Source organism: Cebus imitator, unplaced genomic scaffold (assembly GCF_001604975.1).
Source record: "Cebus imitator isolate Cc_AM_T3 unplaced genomic scaffold, Cebus_imitator-1.0 Scaffold387, whole genome shotgun sequence".
NCBI lineage: Eukaryota > Metazoa > Chordata > Mammalia > Primates > Cebidae > Cebus > Cebus imitator.
In genome coordinates this window covers 1,897,592-1,921,242 of record NW_016107702.1, presented here as the reverse complement: position 1 = coordinate 1,921,242, position 23,651 = coordinate 1,897,592, and the positions used below count along the sequence as shown (strand labels likewise).

At 41.1% G+C, this 23,651-nt stretch overlaps 1 protein-coding gene across 1 annotated transcript in view; it reads left to right on the top strand.

The window, feature by feature from the left end:
• Window positions 1-23,651, top strand: part of HACD2 (3-hydroxyacyl-CoA dehydratase 2) — an 85,241-nt gene that overhangs the window by 15,058 nt on the left and 46,532 nt on the right. Inside the window, exon 3 of the mRNA XM_017508212.1 lies at window positions 2,017-2,035. Coding sequence (XP_017363701.1) covers window positions 2,017-2,035 — 19 coding nt within the window. The remainder of the gene's footprint in view (window positions 1-2,016; window positions 2,036-23,651) is intronic.

The following is a 23,651-nucleotide window of genomic DNA, read 5'->3' as shown; positions in this document are numbered from 1 at the left end:
AGACAGGGTTTCACCATGTTGGCCAGGCTGGTCTCAAACTTCTGACCTCAGGTGATCTGCCATCCTTGGCCTCCCAAAGTGCTGGGATTATAGGCGTGAGTCACCATACCCAGCCAGCCTGGGTGTCTTGCTGCATACGTGGATAGAATAGGTTTTCTGGGCCAGATGCAGTGTCTCATGCCTGTAATCACAGCATTTTGGAAGGCCAAGGCTGGTGGATCACTTGAGCCCAGGAGTTCAAGACCTGCCTGAGCAATATGGCGAAACCTGTCTGTACAAAAAATACAAATATTAGCCAGGCATAGTGGCACGTGCCTATAGTCCCAGCTACTCAGGAGGCTGAGGTGGGAGGATCACTTGAGTCTGAGGAGGTTGAGGCTGCAGGGAGCTGTAATTGTACCACTGCACTCCAGCCTGAGTGACAGCAAGACCCCGTGTCCAAAAAAAAAAAGTCTTTCTGTTTAGGCACTGTCATCTGTCTTCTTGTTTCAAAGAATGTTTTTCATTCCCCATTTTAATCTAGATCTGTCTTTTAGATTTCCTCAACTTTGCAGCAGGAAGTGTAGCTTATCATATTTACAATTTAGTATTTACTTAGCAGTGTTTTCTTTTGAAAAATATTGTAAGATTTGCAATGTGTTAATTTTGTTCTCCTGTCAGTTACCAGCAACATTGTGCAGCTTGGTTTGTTTTTTTAATCCAACCCTCCCACTTCCCTCCCCTCAAAACTGAGTGAAATAGTAGTTTTTGAGCACAGTCTTATCAGGCTCAGGCATGTTTTAGATAAGCTAAGTCTTGTCAAGTTCTGGTCTCTGTAGAGCTCTCATAACTAATGAACAACAAAAGAATACGGTAGAATAGAAATAAAACCTAAGTTCTTGATCCAGGCCATCATTTACTGCCCTGGGCAAGTTGTGTGGCGTCTCTGAGCCTTGGTTTTCTTGTCTGCAAGTAGAGATTTTCTGTCCTGCCTATCTGCTAGGTACTCGTTAGGATCAAACAATATAAAGACTGCTACAGAAATGTAAAAATTCTGAAATGCCCTACAGTAGCTATTAGGTTATATCATCTAGAAAAGCTTTGGTCATTAAATCAATCTTATAAATGGCTTCAAATTACTTTTTGTCACCGCCACCACCACCAGAGTGAAAGCACTGCTACATAAAGGATGAGTTGAAAGGTGATTTAGAAGGACCTGATTTGCCAGTTGGATGGCCATCGAGATGAATTGGAGGTGGCAGTCTCACTCAGGGCACTGGAAATAAAAATGGAGAAGACAGACCCCAGAATCATCAGCAGGACTTCGAAACTGGTTTTATTTGAGGATAAGGAGAAGGAAGGACTGTTGAACCCCAAAGACTGGGAGGTTGGTTATCAAGAGGCATTGCAAAAGTGTGTGCTTCCCATTGAGGCTGTGTTTGAGCCACTGCTGCGACTCTCAGATGGAGCTGTCCAGAGGCAGCTTGGGATGTGGGCCCAGATCCCCAGGAGAGAGGGTTGGATTGGACTAGGGAGCACCCCTGCAGTGAGATCATTGAATGAGGCAAGATGGGGACTGAGGGTGGAACTTAGTAGAATGAATGTCTGTGTTGAAGGGCCTGCCAGGCAAGGAGAGCCAACAAAGGCTCTCTCACCCCGTGTTCCGGAGTCCGTGGCGGTTCTGTTCTGTAGCGTATGGGACATGGAGATGCTGTACACTTACTGCTCTTACACGTTTGTGCATTATAAAAGAGCCCTTGTTGTCTGATAAGCCACTGAGTGGGAAGATTAAATCTTCCTCAGAAAATCCTTCAAAAATACACAAACTAAAAATGAACAAACAAACAAAACGGAGCAAGAATTTACATTTTGTTGAGTAGCCTATAGCCAAGTTTAAAAGTGGAATGTTCCTTTTCATATTTAATACTGCTGGCAGATCCTGCTCTATTCTTAACTGAAATATTAGTTTATATGAAATAAAACTTTAATGCTATTGATTTTTACTAATTCTCCTCTTTTTTCCCCGCTTTCCTCTAGGTTTTACATTGTGCTATAGGTAAGTATGGATTCGCCCCCCCCCCACTATGTAGGCTGGATTCTGCTTGTTTAAAAAGTCATAGATGAGAGGCTCAATTAATTTCTATTGAATATTGAAAAAACTAAATGATTTGATCATCGTGTGTGAAACTTCTGAAATTAGAGTGGCTTTCCGTTTCTGAAATCATAGGTATTATTTAAGTGTTACGACTGAACACTTTATTAAAGGTCACAGCTATTATTCTGTTAATTTAAAAGAGATGTCTCCCACCTTCTCAGTACGAGGGTAATAGAAACATTAGCACATTTATAAAATTGTGGCTGGAGTTCTGGTGCTGGGCTATGTTGAAAAGCCCTCTCTGTAATCACTTCAATGGTATAATTCTCTCTCCTTATCTTTAAAATTGGAAGACTATATGTATTGCCTACCTCCCAGGTGTATATTACGTGTATGTGAGAGGGATTAGAAAAGCACTAAGTATAAAGGGTTATACAAATATAGGGGATTTCTACTAAAAGCAGATACAGTATGTTTTCTTTTTGTGGGGAGGGATGAGTCATCAAATGTTGCCGTGGAATAGAGGCATAATGTCTAGTTTGGGGGGGCTAGACCCCTCTAATTGAATAAAAACCAGTGTTGGAAAGTTGATAGACCCCATAGAGCAAGCCCATAGTGATTGCTGTGCACTCCAAGTTTGTCTGTCACCAGGAGGATTTGAAGTTAATACTTTCTCAGAAGCCCTGAAGGTCTAAAGACTTGAGAACTATAAATTCACACCGTTGTAGCCCCATCAATTTAATCCACAACTAAAGTGGGTACTTGCTATATTCAGGGGGTCTTACCATTCAGATGGGCATGCAGGTAGAAAACAGCAAACTATCCACTGTGGTTCTAGCAGAGGTCACTATGGTATCTGGCTCTATTACCTTCTTTTTGTGTTGTTTTAGTGACAGGGTCCCATGCTGGAGTGCATTGGTGTGATCATAGCTCAGTTTCCTGAGTAGCCAGGATTACAGGCCTGCACCACTATGCCTGACTAATTTTTGAATTTTTAGTAGAGATGGGGTTTTACCATGTTGACCAGACTGGTCTCGAACTCCGGGCCCTAAGTGATCCACCCACCTTGGCCTTCCAAAGTGCTGGGATTACACACATGAGTCATCACGCCTAGCCAAGAATTTTATTATAAAGAATTGTGCCTTGGGCTGGGCGTAGTAGCTTATGCCTGTAATACCGGCACCTTGGGATGCTGAGGCAGGAGGATCATTTAGGGCCAGGAGTTCAAGACCAGCCTAGGCAACCCAGGTTGAACCCATCTCTACAAAAAATAAAAAACGAGCCAGGTGTGATGGTGCATGCCTGTGCTCCCAGTGACTCAGGAGGTTGAGGTGGAAGGATGGCTTCAGCCTGGGAGGTTGAGGCTTCAGTGAGCCATGGTCACACAATTGCATTTTAGCCTGAGCAACAGAGTGAGTCTGTGTTTAAAAGAAAAAGAAAGAAAGAATTGCATCTCTGCTAGTTTCTCACTTCTTACCTGGGATCATGGGAGTTCAGGGAACCCCTCAAATGATGTGCAAAATTTTATATGTATGACTCTATGTTTATTGGTGGGTGGGTAGGGAGAGAATTCATAGTTTCATTTAGATCCTTTGAGGAGTTTGTGATTCCCAAAAGGCTAAGAAACACTGCTTTAGAACCTTTGAATAATAGATTTGAAAGGGTATTAGGGGCTCATCTGTCCCACGATCTGCTTTCCCAGAGAATAGTAGGTGCCATGGCCCAAGTCAATACAGCTGGTAAATGGGGAAGCTCATTTACCCATTCACCCAGGTATCAGTCTGACACCTGCCTGATTTCATTTTATGATGAAAAGATTTTAACTTTTGTTCAGTCTTACACACATTTTCTTTTTGGTCCTTTATAATTTTGAAACGAAAAATTTTATCCTTTCATAAATGGTTAAATAAATCTTAAGCACAACCTAGCAGACTGGTGGATATATTTGGCCAGAGAGAGTTCTGAAACCACTTAGGCCTTCTCACATGACTGAATCCTGCCTCATTCTTCCCCACTCTCTTAACCTTCAGCTGCCTCTGAATAAAGCTCTCGGATGCATCTTTTTGAAGTATCTTAGCTGGTTCTGGCTGCTGTAACAAAATACCATACATTGGGTAGCTTATAAATTTTATAACAAACATTTATTTTTCACACTTCGAGAGGCTGGGAATTCCAAGATCAAGATGACGCTGACAGATTCTGTGTCTGGTGAGGTCCTGTTCTTCATAGACAGTAGCTTCTTGCTGTGTCCTTACACGGTGGAAGGGGCAAGTGAGCTCCCCTGGGCCTTTTATAAGGGTACTAACCCATTCATGAGACCCCTTGTGATCTAATCGCCTCCTGAAGACCACACCACTTAATACTGTTGCACTGGGGATTAGGTTTCAACATAGGAATTTTGGAGGGACACAGACCTTCAGGCCACAGTACCGTGCATATGTACTGTGATTTTAGTTAATGTTAGTTTTATTTTAATACCCTAAATGACTTTATCTGTCTTAAAATATATGCTTATATGTCTAGAAAATTTCTCTAACTCTGGAAATAAAGTTTCTGACAAGTGTATTTTTTCATCCACACAAAGAAAATTACTGAATGTCTAGCATGTGTGTGTATCAGATGCTGTTGGGTGCTGGAGTAGAGAGGTGAGGAGGCTCAGACTTAGGTCCAGGAAACCCACAGTCAGATGGGCACCCCCTGAGTTCCTCTGGTATAGTGCATCCTGAGGACTGGTTTGCACATCTCACTCTGCTCAGAGGGTTGGTAGGCTTGCTTCCCCCTCAGACTTCGAGCTCCTTAAGGGCAGATTCTGTTTAAATCGGCTCTGCATCCCCAGGGCCCAGCAGTGAGATCCTTCTTACATCCTCAAGGACCTTGTTCTGTCGGTGCTTCTCTCGCTCCTGCCTCATCTCCCTGTGCTGTCTGTCTTTTCCTTCTCACCTCACAAAATGCTCAGAGGTCCATCTTAAAAATCTTTTAACCTGACCTTTGGCCCTGTATTTCCCTTATATTACTATATAATTGTTCTCCATTCCTTTTCCCAGATTTATGGTAGGCTCTTTCTACTTCCTTATGCCCATTGATACCAGAACCCTGCAGTCGGGCTTCTGTTCCCCTTGTTCTACAAAAATCACCCTCTGGTCTAAAGTCTGCCATAATGTCTGCTGGATTCTGAGGACACTGTTGGAAGTTTCTGGACTTAGCTGCATGGGGCACCGCTGATGACTCCCTCCTGGAGATCCTGCCCTTTCAGCCTTCATTGTACTGAGCCTTCCTGGTCTTCCCTGTCCGCTGCAGTCCTTTTCTTTCTTTGGGTGCCTTTCTTTATTTCTTTGTCCCTTAATCGTGGGTGTTTCTGGAGTTCTGTCTTAGCTCATTGCCCTTCTGACTGAGCGTACCTTCTATGGGTGATCTCTTCCCATGGCATGAGATACGCACACTTGTCCAATTCCAAGCCACACCTGCATCCCAGACTCCAGCCCTGTCCACTGACTTTCTGGACATCCACTCCTGGGTGCGCACAGGTACCTCCTCAGCATGACTCACACTCTCAGACTCGTTCTGCCTCCCTATTCTGTCTGTCATGGCTGCCGCCAGCCACCAGCCATTCAGTCAGTCATCCTAGACGAGAGCTTGTCGATGGTGTCTCCTCCTTTCTCACCGGCATTCCTGTAGCCAGGCAGTTGTCAGGTTTTGTCAGTTTGGTTTCCTAAATGTCTTTCAGGTTGTCTTGTTTCTTCTTCCCTACTTGGGACCTCAGTATGTCTCATCTGGACTCCCATGTGTCTTCCTGAACTTCTAGGCTCATAGCAATAATAATAATTCTAGTGCTTCACGTTCATTATTTCATTTACTTCCCATTTTCCAGCTGAGACTGAGGCTTAGAGGGTTTCCTGTCTTTGTTCTTACCACAAATAAATGTGTGAGGTGATGCATATGTTAATTAGCTTGATTTAGTCATTCCACAGTGTATTCACATTTCATAACATCACGTTGTATACCATAAGAGTATGTGTGTGTATATATATTTTGTCAATTTAAAAAAGAAGAAGAAATGTATCATGTCTTGCCAAAGTTCACACAGTGCTAAGCTCTAGAGCCAGGTAGGGCCAGGAGTTGAACCTATGGCTGTGTGGCTTCAAGTCCATACTCCGCACTGCTCTTGTGAGTTTAGTTATAGGACCATTCTGAGCATGTCATTTGCCTACTTAAAACCCTTTGCTGGTTTAAATTTCTTCATAATCTGGGCCCTGTCTACTTCACTAGTTTTACCAGTGCCCACTCCCTGCCTCCCACTCCATGCTCGTCTGCACTGTGCCCAGAGCTCCGCTCTCCACCTGGAATGAGCAGCCAGCCCCTTCAGCTGGCCAGCTCTGTGTGTCTCCTCCAGTAAACCTTCCTACCACCCACAGCTAGAGTAGGGATCCTTCCCCACTCTTCCATAATACCCAGCATCTCACTCGGTATTGTACCTTCCACATTGTGTTATGTGTGGTCTGGTACCACACCCATGTCCCCACCAGTACCGCTGAATGTTTTTAGAGAGAGAACTGTTTCTTATTGATCTCCATATCCTGGTACCTAACAGTAAGTACATAGTACCTAGTGAGAGTTTGGTGAACATTTGATCATCATCTTACCAAATTCTGGCGGGAATTTCTAACACTTATTTCAAAATTGTTTCGTTCCTTAAAAGAATTAGAGATAACAATAATTAATAAGCTGTTTCTAGCACTAGCTTTAGCCTAAAGGCAGTGCTTCATTTTTACTCAGATCACATTCTTCAAGTTTTCACCATAGCAACTTAATCTGTCAGAAACTTGTTTTAAAGTCTTGAAATATCTTTAGTTTAAATATTGTTGATTAAAAGTGTAAACTTTAGTAAGACTTAGGTTTCTCACTAGTGTGTGATTCCAGGAAGTAACTCAACTTTTGTGCTTATCTAATTCTTCATCAGTAAAAGGGGGATAAGAATACCTACCTCATAGGTAGCTGTGAAAATTAAATGGGAAAATGCATGAAAAACACTCAGCACATCTGAAATATGGCTATATCGAAAATTGCCCAATAAAATGGTAGCTGCTATTATTACTTAAGCAACATAATGTCATAGAGTATTAAAAGCTTTATTGTTCCTCTACTGTTCAATATTTAAATCTGTGTAAGTGTAACTCGTATTCTTAATTTTCTTCAATTGTAATTTCTTTGCAAATGAGCACCTCAGGGCCCTTCATTCTTACCTTGGGTTGGGGTTGCATGTTTGTTCACGGCTGTTGGCAAATACGGCCTCCAGAAGCAATCAGCTAAAATCCATGTGAGGGGCTCATCTCTGTAAGGAAGCCAAGCCCTTTGTTGCTGTAAATGAGTTTCCACACCTCAACTTTTTCAAAGTAGGTGGTTTGTTTTTTATTGATAATGGAAGGATGGGATTTCTCAAATGCTGTGACTTCAGCCCTCAACCTAAGATATGTAATGCTTTTATATTTACTCAGTGTTTTTCCTTTTAGAAATGAGAATTTTAAAAAGTAGGCCAAGCGTGGTTCTCATATCTGTAATCACAGCACTTTGGGAGGCCAAGGCAAGCGGATCACCTGAGGTCAGGAATTTGAGACTAGCCTAGCCAACATGGTGAAACACCGTCTCTACAAAAAATACAAAAATTAGCTGGACATGGTGGCAGGTGCCTAATAGTCCAAGCTACTCTGGAGGCTGAGGAATGAGAATTACTTGAACCCAGGAGGCAGAGGTTGCAGTGAGCTGAGATTGTGCCTCTGCACTTCCAGCCTAGGCAACAGAGTGAGACCCTGCCCCAAAAAATAAAGAAATAAACAAGCAGACACCAAAACCCACCTTGAGATATATACTTTTTCCCATAATACTGCAAAGAAGAGTTGTGGGGTTTTTTTTTGTTCATGTGATGTGATTTGTATTGAAAGAAGTATTAAGAAGTATTATCTCTTTTCTGTGTCATCTGCAAGATTAGATTGTAGAAGAGGCATGGGGGCTATGGTTCTCAGCTGACTCTGCAATATGGTTCCCCTCTTTGTGGATGGGAATTAGAGGTGGAGGTAGTGAAACTAAAGATACTCTTGGTAAGATGTGACACTGTACATTTGGTGAACTTTCATGTCAGAAATTTTACTGCCAACATAAATAATTCTAGAAGTTTTCTTTTGATAGAAAATTGTAGCTCAGTCACAGTCCAGAGAGTTACATCTAAAGTTTAGTATTAGCACTTTAATTTCATCAACAGGCAGAGACAAAGGATATCCTGGATTTGTGGTCTCAGATATTTGCTGTGTGTGCCAGCTTGCACTCCTCCCTCAAACTGAAGATACGTTATTAAAAATTTTTAAGTGAGTTTCAAAAAATTCACAATCACCTTAATATTCATTGGTAGCATATGGCTCCAGACTGATTTTATTAGGTAACAGAGATTGTCAGGTAGGAAGCAGAGCAGCTGCTGGGGCGACCCATGTCTATTCCTACCAAAAAATACTTTCCAGCCCACTAATTAGGGCTAACTAAATCCTCTCGAACTGTAACACCCTCTCCTCTGCCCCTGAGAGGGTCAAGCGTTTATCAGTCATTCACAATGCAATATGGTAAAGGAGCTGCCATCACTTATTTTAAAACCAGACACAGAACCCACCAAATTTTAGCAGAAGAGAACTCTGGAGGGAGAGCATCCTGGAGGGAAAGGTGAATTCTTCCAATTTCTCTCACCCAGAATCCTGCTTTCACACCTGGACCCAGCCTCCAACAGCATATCTGGGCACAAAAACATTACCGCGTTCTTTGTTTCCACTTAGCAGACATTTTAAAAATGAACCTTACCAAATTGTAAGAAAGAGACAAAAGGGAATAATTATCTAAAATACAGACCGTACAGCATAAAAGCCACCATCCCCAAAGTTTCTGATCCAAAGATCTAACTCCCCTTTAGTTTCTGGGGGCTGGCGCAGCTTCACGTGCCTTACTGGCTCTCTGAAAGTCTTGTTCTTGGTGGCACCCCTCTCACAAATATGGATAACAAACATTTCTTACTCAGATTTAAATACTGCTTTCTGCCTGGGAGCATGTTTAGTGGTGATGATGGCAGGAGGGGTGGGAGAGAGAGGGATGGAACCTAGCCAGGCAGGCTAGCCTGTCTCCCCTGCTTAGAGGCTTCTAAGGCTCACCCCTGGAGAGCTGCCTGGGGAGACTGGAGGCCTGGGTAGGAGGTTGCCAAAACCAACCTTCCCCTCCTTTGCAGTTAGTTCTGCCTTTGTCATTTATTCAAATACAGTAGATTTCCAGCATCCTGACAACAGAACTCTATGTCAAGACTATAGTGGCCATATTCAAACTTAAACCTTTCCCAACTCAGTTAAGCCCTTCAGACTGGACCAGCTTAGCCTCCCTCTGCCTTGGCTCTGGTTCATTCTATTGCCTCCTGATCAAATGTTCCCCGCTTCCCTCCAGACAAAGAGAGAAGATGCACCTGCAGAGCTTCAGCCCCTGTTCTCTGAATAAACTCTGCTTGTTCACACCTCCATAATTTTGTACATATGGTTTCCTTGGCCTGGAACACCAAGCTCTGTTAGTTGTTCCCTGCTCTGTGTGAATAACTGAGATGAAGGAAAGGAAGAGATAAATAGAGCGTGCTCTTTTGGAGTCTAAAGTGCCTAAGCAGGGAGGGTGGAAGACTTACCCAGGTATACACCAGCTGGTATCTTGCACTTTGAAAGCACTCAGTGAGCAGCACCCAAGTATGAGGCGAAAAACATCCCCAAGGATTTCTGTGCCCAGTTGGAGTTCAGAAGGGAAAGCTATGAAGAGAGCCAGGTCAGGGAATTTTACCCTTTGCTGTCCCTGCAGGAGCAACTGTTTCTTTTAAATGGAAACCTATTATTGAGATATTAAGGCATCTTCTCTATAAGAGAATATTAGCTTGCTGTCCAGTCCGTTGGAAGTCAACGCAGGGCACACCCTGTTGGAAACATTACTAGTCATGTGACAAGTCAAGCATCCTCCCTCTGAGACTAGTTTCCACATGTGAAAAATGAGGGTGTTGGACTGAATATATGGTTATCTCTGTCATTGCTTACAGCTGCTGGTTCTGAAGTTCTGTGAACCTGTAAATGGGATGTCGCTTAAGAGATGAACATCAGTGATCTGAGTAGTGATGTAAAAGCAGGGTATGCTAGATGCTTAAATGTGCTGAAGTATGAGTGTTTGGAAATTCATTTCAAGTACAGTAGTTTTACTACGTTTTTCCTTCTAGATAAATTTTGAAAGTCCCATCAGAATGCAGAATTGAGAGGATGCACACATAATACGTTTTCTATAACAGACGTTTACTATAGTTACCACTAGATGGCACCCTTGTATGGTAAGATTTTTCTTTTAGAAATTACAGGGCTTTGGGATGACTTCTAATAAAAATAGTAATGAATCAGTAGCTGAAACTGAAGAATAAGCAGGGTAACCAGAGAAAATAGAAATGGATATTTTTCTATCACTGTCTGATGACTTGATTCTTAATATTCGAAGTACGGAAAAGCTGGAGATTTCTACATTGCCCTGAGGGAGAGATTATTTTATAAATATTTCTTAATTGTAAAGCATAAGATATCTTTAAAACCTAAAATGAGTTTGATTTGTTTGATGAAACAGGGTGCCATATTTTGGCAGTTCGTTGGTGCTATGGTTTGTGATCGTCTGAAGTCAATAAATCCTCCACCTATTCTTAGCTTCAAAAGCAAGGTTAGTCCTGCAAAGTTTGAAACACCAAGTAGTGACCAAGTTGAGTAAATCCTGTTGAACCAAAAAGTGACAGCTTGAGTCATCTTTTTGCCAAAGAATGATTTGATTTTTTTATGCTTCTATGGCAGGAGTTGAATGGTTACATATGTATTAAAAGGATTAAAAGGGAGCAAGAAAGCTTCAGAAAATTTGTGTGACTGTGATACGTCTTTTTTATAATTCTGTATCTTTTTCTTGGGAGATGATTTTCTTTCATTCACTGTAAACATCTTTCCATTAATTTTTTTTAAGACATTATTTTTTTAGAGCAGTTGTGGGTTCACAGCAAAATTGAAAGGAAGGTACAGACATGTCCCATGAGCCCCCTTCCCCTGCACATGCATAGTCCCCCATTATCAACATCCTCCACCAGAGTAGTACATTTGTTACAGTTGATTCACATACATTGACGCATGATTATTGCCCAAAGCCCATAGTTTACGTTAGACTTCACTCTTAGCATTGCACAATCGTTGGGTTTGGACAAATTTATAATGATGTATATCTAGCATTATGCTATCATACAGAGTGTTTTCACTCTCTTAGAAATCTTCTGTGCTCTACCTGTTTATCCCCTCTACCTGTTTATCCCCCTGGAAGCCATTGATCTTTTCACTGTCTCCATAGTTTTGCCTTTTCTAGAATGTCATAGTTTGTAGCCTTTTCAGACTGACTTCTTTCTTTGACTTCTTTGACTTCTTTGAAATATGCATTCAAGTTTCCTCCATGTCTTCTCATGGCTTGATAGCCCATTTCATTTTAGCACTGAATAATACTTTGTTGTCTAGATGTACCACAGTTTACTCATTCTCCTAGCAAAAGACATGTTGGCTGCTACCAGGTTTTGGCAATTATGAATAAAGCTGCTATGAACATTTGTGTGTAGGTTTTTGTGCAGATGCAAGTTTTCAACTCCTTTGGATAAATTCCAAGGAACATGATTGCTGGATTATATGGTAAGGGTCTGTTTAGTTTTGTAAGAATCTGCCAAACAGTCTTCCAAAGTGTCTCTACCATTTTGCTTTCCCAAGAGGAGTGAATGAGAGTTTCTTATTCCACATCCTTGCCCGAATTTCTTACAGGTGCATAGTGTTGTATTGATGATGCATGACATAGAGCATCTTTTAATATGCTTATTTGCATCTGTGGGTCTTCTTTAGTGAGGAGTTTTGTTTTGTTTTGTTTTGTTTTGAGACAGTTTTACTCTGTCACCCAGGCTGGAACAATCATAGCTCACTGCAGCCTTGCATTCCTGGGCACAAGTGATCCTCCCACCCCAGCCTCCTGAGTAGCTGGGACTACAGGTGTGAGCCACCATGCCCAGCTAATTTTTTAAATGTTTTGTAGAGATGAAGTCTTGCTATGTTTCTCTGGCTGGTCTTGAACTCTTGGCCTCAGGTGATCCTCCCACCTTAGCCTGGTAAAGTACCTTTTAAGGCAGCAGTCCCCAACCTCTTTGGCACCAGGGACTGGTTTCGTGGAAGACATTTTTTCCATGGACTCGGGGTAAGGGTAAGGGATAAAATTGTTTCACCTCAGATCATCAGGCATTAGATTCTCATAAGGAGCACTCAACCTAGATCCCTTGAATGCACAGTTCACAGTAGGGTTCGTGCTCCTATGAGAGTCAAACACTACTGCTGATCTGACAGGAGGTGGAGTTCAGGCCGTGATGCTCACTCACCTGCCAGTCTCCTGCTGTGCAGCCCGGGGATTGGGAACCCTGTTTTCAGGTCTTTTTAAATTTACAATAACAGTCCTTTGTCAGATATATTTTTTGCAAATATTTTCTCCTGGTCTGAGGCTTGTCTTTTGATTCTCTTGACAGTATCTTTTGCAGAGCAGAGATTTTTAATTTTAGCCAAGTCCAGCTTGCCAGTTTGTTGGACTTCAGACATTCTCATAGGTATGTAGTGGTAGTTGTTGTTTTCATTTTTATTTCCCCCATGACAAGTGCTATGGCACATCTTTTCATATGCTTATCTGTTATCTTTTGCGGCAAGATGTCTGTTCAGTTCTTTCACTCATTTTTGTAGTTGTTTTATTGTTGAGATTTAAGAATTCTTTCTATATTTTGGACACAAATTCTTCATCAGACAGGTGTTCAGCAAATACTTTCTCTTGCTCTGGAGCTTGTCTTTTGATTCTCTGAATAGTGTCTTTGAGAAAGCACAAATTTTTAAATGTAATAATGTATAACTTAGCCAGTTTTCCCTTCATGGATTGTGCTTTGGTATTGTATCTAAAACCTTGTTTCTATAGATAACTGGATTACCCTGATTTGATACTTTTTAAAATGCCGTTAGTCCTCTGTTTTCTTATTTAATTTTTTATTTTCTAGCTTGTCTATTTTTAAAGGTTGTCTTTTAGCTCCCACCTATTGCCAATACAACAGTGAGCTTATTCTACTTTCCTCTTTCCCTTCTCTCATTTTTAAACGTATGTTATTTTTACCTTATTAGAACATAGAACATTTATATATTATTCTGCTCTGTCCCAACCTTTGTTTTAGTCTTTCTTTTTTTTTTTTTTTTTTTNGACGACTTCTCCAAATCTGCTCCTCTAGGGGGCTTCTGGCTTGTCCTCCCCCTGAGCTCTTTTTTTTTTGAAGTGGAGGCTTGCTCTGTCACCCAGGCTGGAGTGCAGTGGCACAATTTCGGCTCACTGCAACTTCTGCCTCCGGATTCAAGCAATTCTGCCTCAGCCCCCTAAGTAGCTGGGATTACAGGTACACGCAACCATGCCGGGATGATTTTTGTAATTTTAGTAGAGACGAGGTTTCACCATATTGGTCAGGCTGGTCTCAAACTCCTGGCCTCAGATGATCCACCTGCCTCAGCCTCCCAAAGTGCTGGGATTACAGGTGTGAGCTACCATGCCCAGCCTGTTTTAGTCTTAAGACCACATTTAAATATATTAAATGTTCACTGTCAGATTTTTTTTGCCCAAATTTCTCACCACCTTTTAATGGTGGTGAGATGAAGCTCATTCTCTAGTAGTGTCAGGAACTGTGACACATTGGAGATGTTACCTTACTTACAAGCTAATAAGTTAGCTCATTAGTGTTTCATGGATCCTGGCAGAAAACATGAGACTCTTGGGTCAGATACAAAGGACTTTATTACTCATGGCAGGAACAATAGCCAGAATGCCCTCTTCATTTGCATCAGTTCTCCATGTCCCCTAAGTCCCATGGGACTTATACATATGTCTAGACTAGACACACATGTGCCATCCCCATGGGACTTAGGGGACATGGAATCTAGATATGCAGTGGTTTGTATTAGAGCACTTGAGGAATGTAGTGTTTGTATAGTAAACAGAAGCTCTGGGAATCAATGCTACCTTATCCCTCAAGGTTGCTCCTTGAAAACACAAGCCTAAGAAATGACCTGGGAAAAGAGCAGTCAGGATCTTGCCTTTTTGGCATACCTAGCAGGAATTAGTAGGAATGCCCAGGGCCCATGGCAGAATGCCTCTCCCCAAAAGAAGATCCCCAGAAGGGCTGTGGGCATAGTATTCTCTGAGTTCATCCCTGTTTCAGACTTTTTTGGTAGCCTTCATATTTGAAGGACTGATTTGCTAGATACAAAATCCTTAGTTGACTTTTTCTTCCCTTAAATTTCTTGAAAACGCTGCTCCATTTTATGTTCCTCTTGGGGAGTCTGATGCCAACCTAATTATCTTGCCCTTTTGAGATTTTTTTTTTTATCATAAAACTCTGAGGTCTTTCTCTCTCTCTGTGTATATATACATGCTTTTAAAAGTCTAATAGTTTTACTAGGATATGCCTCAGTTGACCTTTACAGGGTGATTTTCCCAGGTACCCAGTAGGCCCTTTCAATTTGTAGATTTAGGCCTTCTTTTATTTCTGAAAGTGTTATTAGATTATAGTTTTAAATTTTAGTTCTGTTTTGTTATTTTGTTTCTCTTTTAATTTAGGGATTCCAAACGTTTGTTGGTCTTCTTTGCCTCCTGCCCTTTCAACTATTTTCTCTGTGATCACTCTTACTTCCTTGCTTATCCTGTTTTCATTCTCATGGTTATTTTGCTTTCATTCTTCAGTTTTCTTTATTTCATTTTTATTTTATCTGTTCTCCTTGGGGCACTTAGAAATTTAGTCTTCATTTCAGATATAATTTTATCTTTTTCTTTCTTTTTTTTTACTGAATTCAATCAATTTTTCTTTCAGCCATTTTCAGTCCATTTCTATTCTCAGATTTGAACTGATTAAACATATATTTTTTCATAGCCCAAATGCCTATTTAAGGATATTTAGTTCAGTTTGGATTGTTTTGTTAAAGTTTCCTTTTTTTTTTTTTTTTTTTTTTTTTGGGGAGGGCATTTTCATTAGCTAAAATGTTTTGATCTTTTTCTATTTGCTCCTGAAAATGGTTATGTATAGTTGTAAACTACTGGCATCTGTTCCTTTTGTAGACAGGATTGGAAGTTTGGGTTGGTTTATGAGATCCCTAGTTTGCAAATATTGCGATCCTTAAATGCAGTGAAGTGTAGTCTCTTTAGTGGAAGGCTTTTTGCTTGAAGAGGTCGGTGGGGGAGGAATTATATGCCTGTGATTGTTTTACCTCGTCTTTGTGTTACAGGAATCTAAATGTCCTCCGGCTTCTTACTCCTTCCCCATCCAGTCACTAGAGGGCACCTCCTCTCCCTTCTTTTTTACTCATTTCTTCCTTAGAAGCAGTGCTTTTTTCAGATTGCCACAGCATCCCACAGACTGTGTCTCTTCCCTGTGGTTAGTGCTCTATATAAGATGTTTTTCAGTGTTTTTATAATTAGGATAGACTGTCTCTTTCTGGGGTGATTTTGGCTCAGATGTAGGCCTTCTGCTCTGCTCTTCTCTCTTCATGCCATTTTCCCAAATTCTCCTCGCTTTCCACAGAGATTTGCAGTGGGACCTCAGGAGATAGATGTGCTTGGAATTTGCTGTTTATTGTTTTTACTTACAGGTGTATTGAGCCTGTAGTCTGTGTTATTTAATTGTGCTGAAGGTGTGGGTTTTATATGCTTGTATTTGTTAATGTTGATCTGTATAGATTTTTGGAGGATTTCTAATATTCATCTATATAGATATATTGATTTTTAACCAGTGTTCTAATTGTTAAATATGTTGGTGGCTTTAAAGTGAGCAAATTATAGCTATACCTGTAGCTTAATGTTTATACAGCTGTGATTAATCTCTATGGATGAATTTCCAGAAATAGGTCAAAAGTAATATATTTCAAGGCTTTTACTCATATAGACTTCCCAGTGTCTCTCCAGAAAACCCACAAGTATTTATTATTATTATTATTATTATTATTATTATTATTTTTAGATGTAGTCTTACTCTGTTGCCCAGGCTGGAGCATGATAGTGTGATGTCAGCTCACTGCAACCTCCACCTCCCAGGTTCAAGCGATTCTGCTGCCTCAGCCTTTTGAGTAGCTGAGATTACAGGCCCTGCCACCATGCCTGGCTAATTTATGTGTGTGTGTGTGTGTGTGTGTGTGTGTGTGTGTGTGTGTGTGTATATTTTTTTTTTTAGTAGAGATGAGGATTTGCCATGTTGGGCAGGCTGGTCTTGAACTCCTGACCCTAAGTGATCCGCCTGCCTTGGCCTCCCAAAGTGCTGGGGTTACAAGAGTGAGCCACTGCACGAAGCTTATGTTTATGATTTATTGGGTTTCTGCTGGGTGGCAGGCACAGCGCTGACAAAGCACTGAGAATATAAAACTCACTCTGACCCACGTCTGCCCTAAGCCCAGGAGATAAACATGAAACACAGAGGAACAGTGTGACAAATATTTCACCCAAAGGATAAGTTCAAAGAGGCATAAGAACACAGAAGGAAGGTCGCAGGGTCTTTTGGAACCCTTTTCCCTTATAAGCAAGGTCACTCTGTCCTCACAGAGTACAAACATCCTCAGCTTCTTACCTTACTGGAAACCTGACTCTCCTGAGGACAGTGCTACCCTTGCTGCCTCTCAAGGTGAGGCCGTTCACTCTGCCACTCCACCAGTCTCTCCCAGCTCTCAGCCTGTGCCTTAGATCGACCTGCCTCTGTCCTGAGATTCCTTCACGGGCTCTTCTTTCTCCCTGCATTGCACAAATGGTACTCTCTGGGCTCTGGCCCTTAACCTTTCTCTTCCCCTCTACAGTCTCCCTGTGTGGTACTATACCTTCCCATGGCTTCAGTGGCTCCCTCATACCACTTTTGAGCCATATCCTTCTCCTGAGTCTCCATCCCAACTGCCCACCTGAACATCTCCACATGGTTTCTCTGCAGAGGAACAAACTCAACATGTGCAGAAGGAACAAACTCAACATGTGCAGAAGCCACCTCATCATTTTACCCTTGACCTTCCCTGCACTCTGGATCTGCCAGTGGCACCACCAGTTTCCACCTAGTTCCTAATCAGGAACTTGGAGTGTCAACCTTTGTCGTTTTCACCATCTGCCCTTTGCTTCCCTCTGCCTCTTTTCCTTTTAGGGAACATCATTTCTCTGCCACTTTGTGTTTCTATTCTTTAAAACAAACAAACCCCCCTCTGCCTTCATCTCCTACTCTAAATCTCCCCCTTTTCCTTTTCTTGCCTTTTCTTTCTCTGTATTTTTCTGGCCTCTTCATTGTTGCTCATTTACTCCATTGCACTTTTTCCTCTTGCTTCTCCAGTGGTTCCTTTTCATTCCCTGTTCATACTCTCCTCAGTCCTCACTGCCGAAATACCAGTCTTGATCTTGCCTCTGTTCTTTTTCCTTTAGGGGATTTGAGTTTGGATGGGACAGCCTGAGGCTGGCCATTTCTAAAGCCGGGACATGGGAGAATGGGGTAAGCAAAGTATCAAATACTTCCTTTTTTCTGAGTAGAGACAGGGTTTCACTGTGTTGCCCAGATTGGTCGCGAACTCCTGGCCTCGATTAATTTTCCTGCCTCAGCCTCCTAAAAGTGTTGGGATTATAGATATGCACTACCACACCCAGCCTTAAATACTTCTAGACTGAAATCCAATTCACTGTTTTCTCTTTCCCTTCTACACCAAGAGGTAGGCCAGTATTTGTCCTCTGAGCATACCTGGATTCTCAAATGACAACTCTGGGGCATCGTGAAGACTGCAGTTATAATTTTGGGGCAGAAAACACCCCCAGAAAGCCTCAAACCTGATGAAAGATACCTGAATGATCAGGAAGGAGGGCTTTTGGATTGTCAGTCTGCAAGCAGCAGCTGGTCTTGGTGGTGATTTTGTTGTTGTTTTTGGAGACAGGGTCTTGCTCTGTCACCCAGGCTTGAGTGTAGTGGTGTGATCACAGCTCACTGCAGCGTCCACTTCCCAGGCTCAAGCAATCTTCCCACCTCAGCCTCCTGAGTAGATGTGACCAGTCTTCCCACCTCAGCCTCTGGAGTAGATGTGACCACAAGTGTGTGCCACCATGCCTAGCTAATTTTTGTATTTTTGGTAGGACAGGGTTTCGTTATGTTGCCCAGACTGATCTTGAACTCCTGAGCTCAAGAAATGTGCCTGCCTTCACTTTCCAAAGTGCTGGGATTACAGACATGAGCCACTGCTCCCAGCCCTAATCTTGGTGCTTTTGATGGTGGCTCTTCTTCACAGCCTTCTTCAGATGCCTTTCATCTTTAGCACTTACCATACTGTAGCCTTGAGAAGTATGACTAATAACTTCAAGAGGCAGTTGAGTTCAGGAAAGAGTGTTTTAAACTCCTAAATTGTTCTATTAATGACGGCTGCTCAGAAAGGAGTCAAGGGGATATAAATAATGGCAGATTAGCACCTCAAATAGACTTTTGAGAAGCAAATAGACAGCTTGTTCTTATAGATTTTTGGAGGTGGAATATATTTTTTTTTTATTGATGTGATAGTTGAAGGCAGGAATAATTTTTTAACGTTAATATATGTCTTGTTTAATTTTAATAAAGTAGGGTAGAATTTCAGATATTAATAAGTTCTATTCATTATGCTTTTGAAGGGACCTAAAGGATGTGTTGTTTCACCCTTCTGCAATGGTCAAAATGGCATTGCTTCCAGAGAATGAATAAACATACAAGATCATTAAGTAATTGCACAATTTATAGCTTATCTAAATATGATTTGATGTTGAAAATATTGAGCTTGGCACGATAGCTCATGCCTGTAACCCCAGCACTTTGGGAGGCCAAAGCAGGAGGATCACTTGAACCTAGGAGTTCAAGACCAGCCTGGACAATATAGTGGGGCCCTATCTCTACAAAAAATCAAAAAAGTTAGCCAGGCATGGTGATACACACCTGTAGTTCCAGCTCCTCAGAGAGGCTGAGTCGGGAGGATTGCTTGAGCGCAGGAGGTGGAAGCTACAGTGAGCTGTGATTGTATCATTTTACTCTAGCCTAAGTGACACAGCGAGACCTCATCTCAAAAAGAAAAAAAGGAAAGTCTGGCTCTGATAAAAGGTTCTGCCTGTAGTAATCTATTTTTGGATAGTAGTAGTAATAGTTTTCTATTGGTACATTAAAAATTATCTTACAACTTAATTGCTTAAAACAAAATGTTTACAATCTCTTAGTTTCTGTGGGTCAGTAATTTGGAGCAGCTTAGTTGAGTAGTTCTGGCTCAGTGTCTCATGCAGTTGTGGTCAAAGTGTTGGCTAAGGCTGTAGTCATCTGCAGACTGGACTAGAACTGGGGATCGGCTGTTGACAAGGGGTCCCGGCTCCTCACCACGTCCTAGAGTGTCTCTTGTGACATAGCAGCAGGTTTTCCTCAGGGAAGCGAAGAGGTCCAAGAGAGGGCAAGGAGGAAGCTGCAGGGCCTTTTATGATCCTGTCTTTAAGTCGCATACCATTACTTCGGCTTGTTTTCTATTTGTTAGAATTAAGTTACTAAGCCCACACCTCACTCTAGTGGAGGAGAATTAGGCTCTGCCTTGTGAAGGGAGGAGTATCAAAGAATTCATGGACATATGGTCAGCACCACCCACCACAGGCTTGTTTTTCCTGACTTTTTTCTTCCTAGGTTGAAGTTGTTATAGCTTAGTAGTTAAGAGCATGGTTCTGAAGTCAAACTGCCTGGCTTTGATTCTGGTTCTTCCGCTTGCTTACTGTGTGATTTAGTAAGTGTGAGTTGCCTTCTCTGGACCTCATTTCCCTCGTGTGTGCATTGAGGAAAATAGCACCTTCCTCATAGAGGTGTTTGAGAAGTAAATTAATTAATGTAAGTAAAGGATGTAGATCTGGGCCTGATGAATAGAATGCTCTTAATAGATGTTAGCTTTTAGTATTTTTATTGTCGTTTGAACAGCAGTATAGCTCAGTTTGTTTCTCCCTTTATTTCTGTATAATCTAACGCAATGCTTGGTCTAACATATACCACCTCCTACAGGCTCTGGTCATCTCAGTAGGTCATACATGGTGGGAGCCAAGGGGGCTGATGACTGTCAGTCCAGACTCCACCTGTAGTGGTATAGCATGTGAGGGCTCTTAGCTTCTTGTTGATACATGGTAAGGAGTATCTCTTTCCACTTCAGAACTCTCACTTGGAAAGGGCTTTCTCCTAAACTTAACAGGAACCTTCTCTGGGAACTGTGAGCTGTGTTCAGTGTTCTTCAGGTTCAATCACACTTTCAGTCCATAAATATTTATGAAACTTCCTTGGAATTCAAAGCAAAGTAATTTTTCAGAGTACTTTACTGTGAAGAATCAAGGGATATACTTATTTCCCAGCTCTTTAGAGTTTATTCATATAACATTTTCATCTTAGATCTGGGGCCGATTTGCTTAGTTGATTAGGGTATAATGCTTATGGGTAGAAAATGTTTCCTTAAAATAATCTGTTTGGAAGAAGGCGGTAATCAGAATTCCAACACTTTTAAAGGAAAATGATTTATTAAAGGGCAATCAACTATTTATAATAGTTAAGTATGTTCATTAAATACTGCATTTATATCTGGTAGATCTTAACCTGGCATTGAGATGCCACATTCTTGGCTCCAGAAAGATGTTTTTAAAAGATGTTGATGAATTCCACATCTCAAAGTTGTAAGAGAAAGCAGATTTTTAAAATTTTTGGATATAATAGACTAGCGATTTTTTTAGATATGAACTTTGTTTTATAGATGATTCAGAAGATTGTTTACCAGAAAAATTTTTACACCAAATTTCCACCATGTTTTTTCTTATTGATGTCATTAGTTTCCATGACTGGAAAGTATAATTGAAATGGTTTCTTTCAAAAGTGTTGCCTAGTCCTGCACTCTGTGGTAGTTTGATTTCTTAAGTCTACCCAGATTCTCTTCAGATATAAGTAAGATTGCATTTGGTTATGCACACCAGAATTCTAACTCCCGTGGCTTTAATGAAATAGGGATTTATTTTTCCTGTATAACAAGAAGTCTGTCTTTCTACTCTACTATCGTTAGTATGTGACTTCTGTCTTTGTACTTGTAGCCCCATAGTTATAAGACATCTATGATGAGTTAATATCGTGTCATATTTACATTCCACGCAGAAAGTGGAAGGCTTTCCAGAAACTTGATTTATGCTTCCTTGGTCAGAACTGTGCTAGGTGGCTTCCTCAAGTTGCAAGGGATCCCAAGAAAGCTAGTGTTTTAGCAGGGTAATCAGTATTCTGTTAGTGAGGCAGAAAGGGACACTGTATAGTGGATAACAGCCAATATTGTCTGCCACAAGGGTTTGGATGGTTGCTCAAGTTCTGAGCCAATAGAGCAAACCATGAGTCCATCCAGTGGGCAATAGTACATAGTGATAGTACAGTACTCAGTGTAAGTAATGAGTCAGCTCTATATCTTTAGTGTTGGAATCCAGAAGCAAAAGCAGAGTAGTTTACCCCTAGGTAATATACGTGGTCATCAAGCTAAGTAATGATCTTGTACGTGATGTTGTTTTCCTCCCATCAAAGTCCTCATTAATAATAAGGGGTACTTGAATAAATAAATTCTTCCAAAAGCTGTTTCCATTTAGATTTTTTTTAATTATATTTGAGCCAGGAATGGTGGTTTATGCCTGTAATCCCATTACTTTGGGAGGCTGAGGCATGCAGATCACTTGAGGTTAGGAGTTCAAGACCAGCCTGGGCAACATGGTGACACCCCATCTCTACTAAAATACAAAAATTAGCTGGGCGTGGTGGTACATTCCTGTAATCCCAGTTACTCAGGAGACTGAGGCAGGAGAATCACTTGAAATTAGAGGTGGAGTTTGCAGTGAGCTAAGATTGTGCCACTGCACTCCAGCCTGGGTGACAGAGGGAGACTGTCTTAAAAAGGAAAAAAAAAAAAAGATCTTTTTGTTATTATATATATATATTTTTTGCTAAAATGATTATAAATTAGTTGTATATGAAAATGATCATTGTATGTTGTTTCAATGGAAATTGTATCCATTTTTATTTTTGACAGAATTGGTAGTGTGGTGGCTATTAAATCAAGTTGTGGTCTTTTTTAGAAGGAAAAAGACCTTCTTTCTTTCTTTTTTTTTTTTTTTTTTTTTAATAGAGTCTCACTCTGTCACCCATGCTGGAGTGCAGTGGTGTGGTCTCAGCTTACTGCAACCTCTGCCTCCTGGGTTCAAGCAATTCTTCCCCCTCAGCCTCCCAAGTAACTGGGATTACAAGCACATGCCACCATGCCCAGCTAATTTTTATATTTTTAGTAGAGATGGGGTTTCACCATGTTGGCCAAGCCGGTCCTGAACTCCTGACCTCAAGTGATCCACCTGCCTCAGCCTCCTAAAATGCTGGGATTACAGGAGTGAGCCACTGCACCCGGCCAAAAGATTTTATTTTTAATATAAAGTAACACATGCACATTGTTAGAAAATAAAATCAACCAGCACCAAAGGACTAAAGAAGAGGGTAAAAAACATCCTTGATGCCATTACCCAGAAATAATTATACTGGTTTTTTTTTTTTTTTTTTTTGAGGCGGGGTCTTCACTCACTGCAGCTTTGACCTCCTGGGCTCAAGCAACCCTCCCACCTCAAGTAGCTGGGATCAAAGCATGCACCACCACACGTGCTAATTTTTGTATTTTTTTGTAGAGACAAAAAAAATACAAAAACTAGGATTTTGCCATGTTGCCCAGTCTGATCTTGAACCCCTGAGCTCAAGCATTCCTCCTGCCTCTGACCATCATGAAATACATTTCTGTGCATTAAAAAAAAAAACTTGCCTTTGGAATTATTTGTGAACGTAGTTCAGCATGAATAAGTATATTAGCTGAGATATCTTGACATAAAAATTTGGAAAACTTTGGAAAAATCCATTTAAACCTTCAAAAAATAAATAGTTAACATTTGATTTTCATTATTTATAGCTAGAAATTTTTAAAGTAGCATTTCTGAAAAAGCTTGACATTGATAAATTCTTATTGATTTTGATTTATCTTCTAACAAGAAATAAAAGCTTTTACTCTGAGCCTAGGATCTCCTTATTCCTTCTTGAGGCCATTTATTTATTTTGGGGCATGACAATGGAAATATCAGAATAATAGCAGATGATTGATAAGAAAAAATATCTTTTTTTACAATGACCATTTAATGTTCTGTGTGGGTCGGGTCTTTTTGTACCTGAACATTCATTTGCTTATCATTTTCAAGCTGCAGATATATTCCACCTCTCCAGTTAAATTTAGCTGAGGAATTGTTAGGTGCGGGCTATAATTGCTCTTTCTCTTCTCTTCACTTTCCCAGCCTCTGCAGTACTTTGACAAGCTTCACTCCTCCTGCAAGCAGTGTTTTCAGTGTGTGTCTTTTATGTGCCGTCGACAGGCTCTTTCCATGTTCT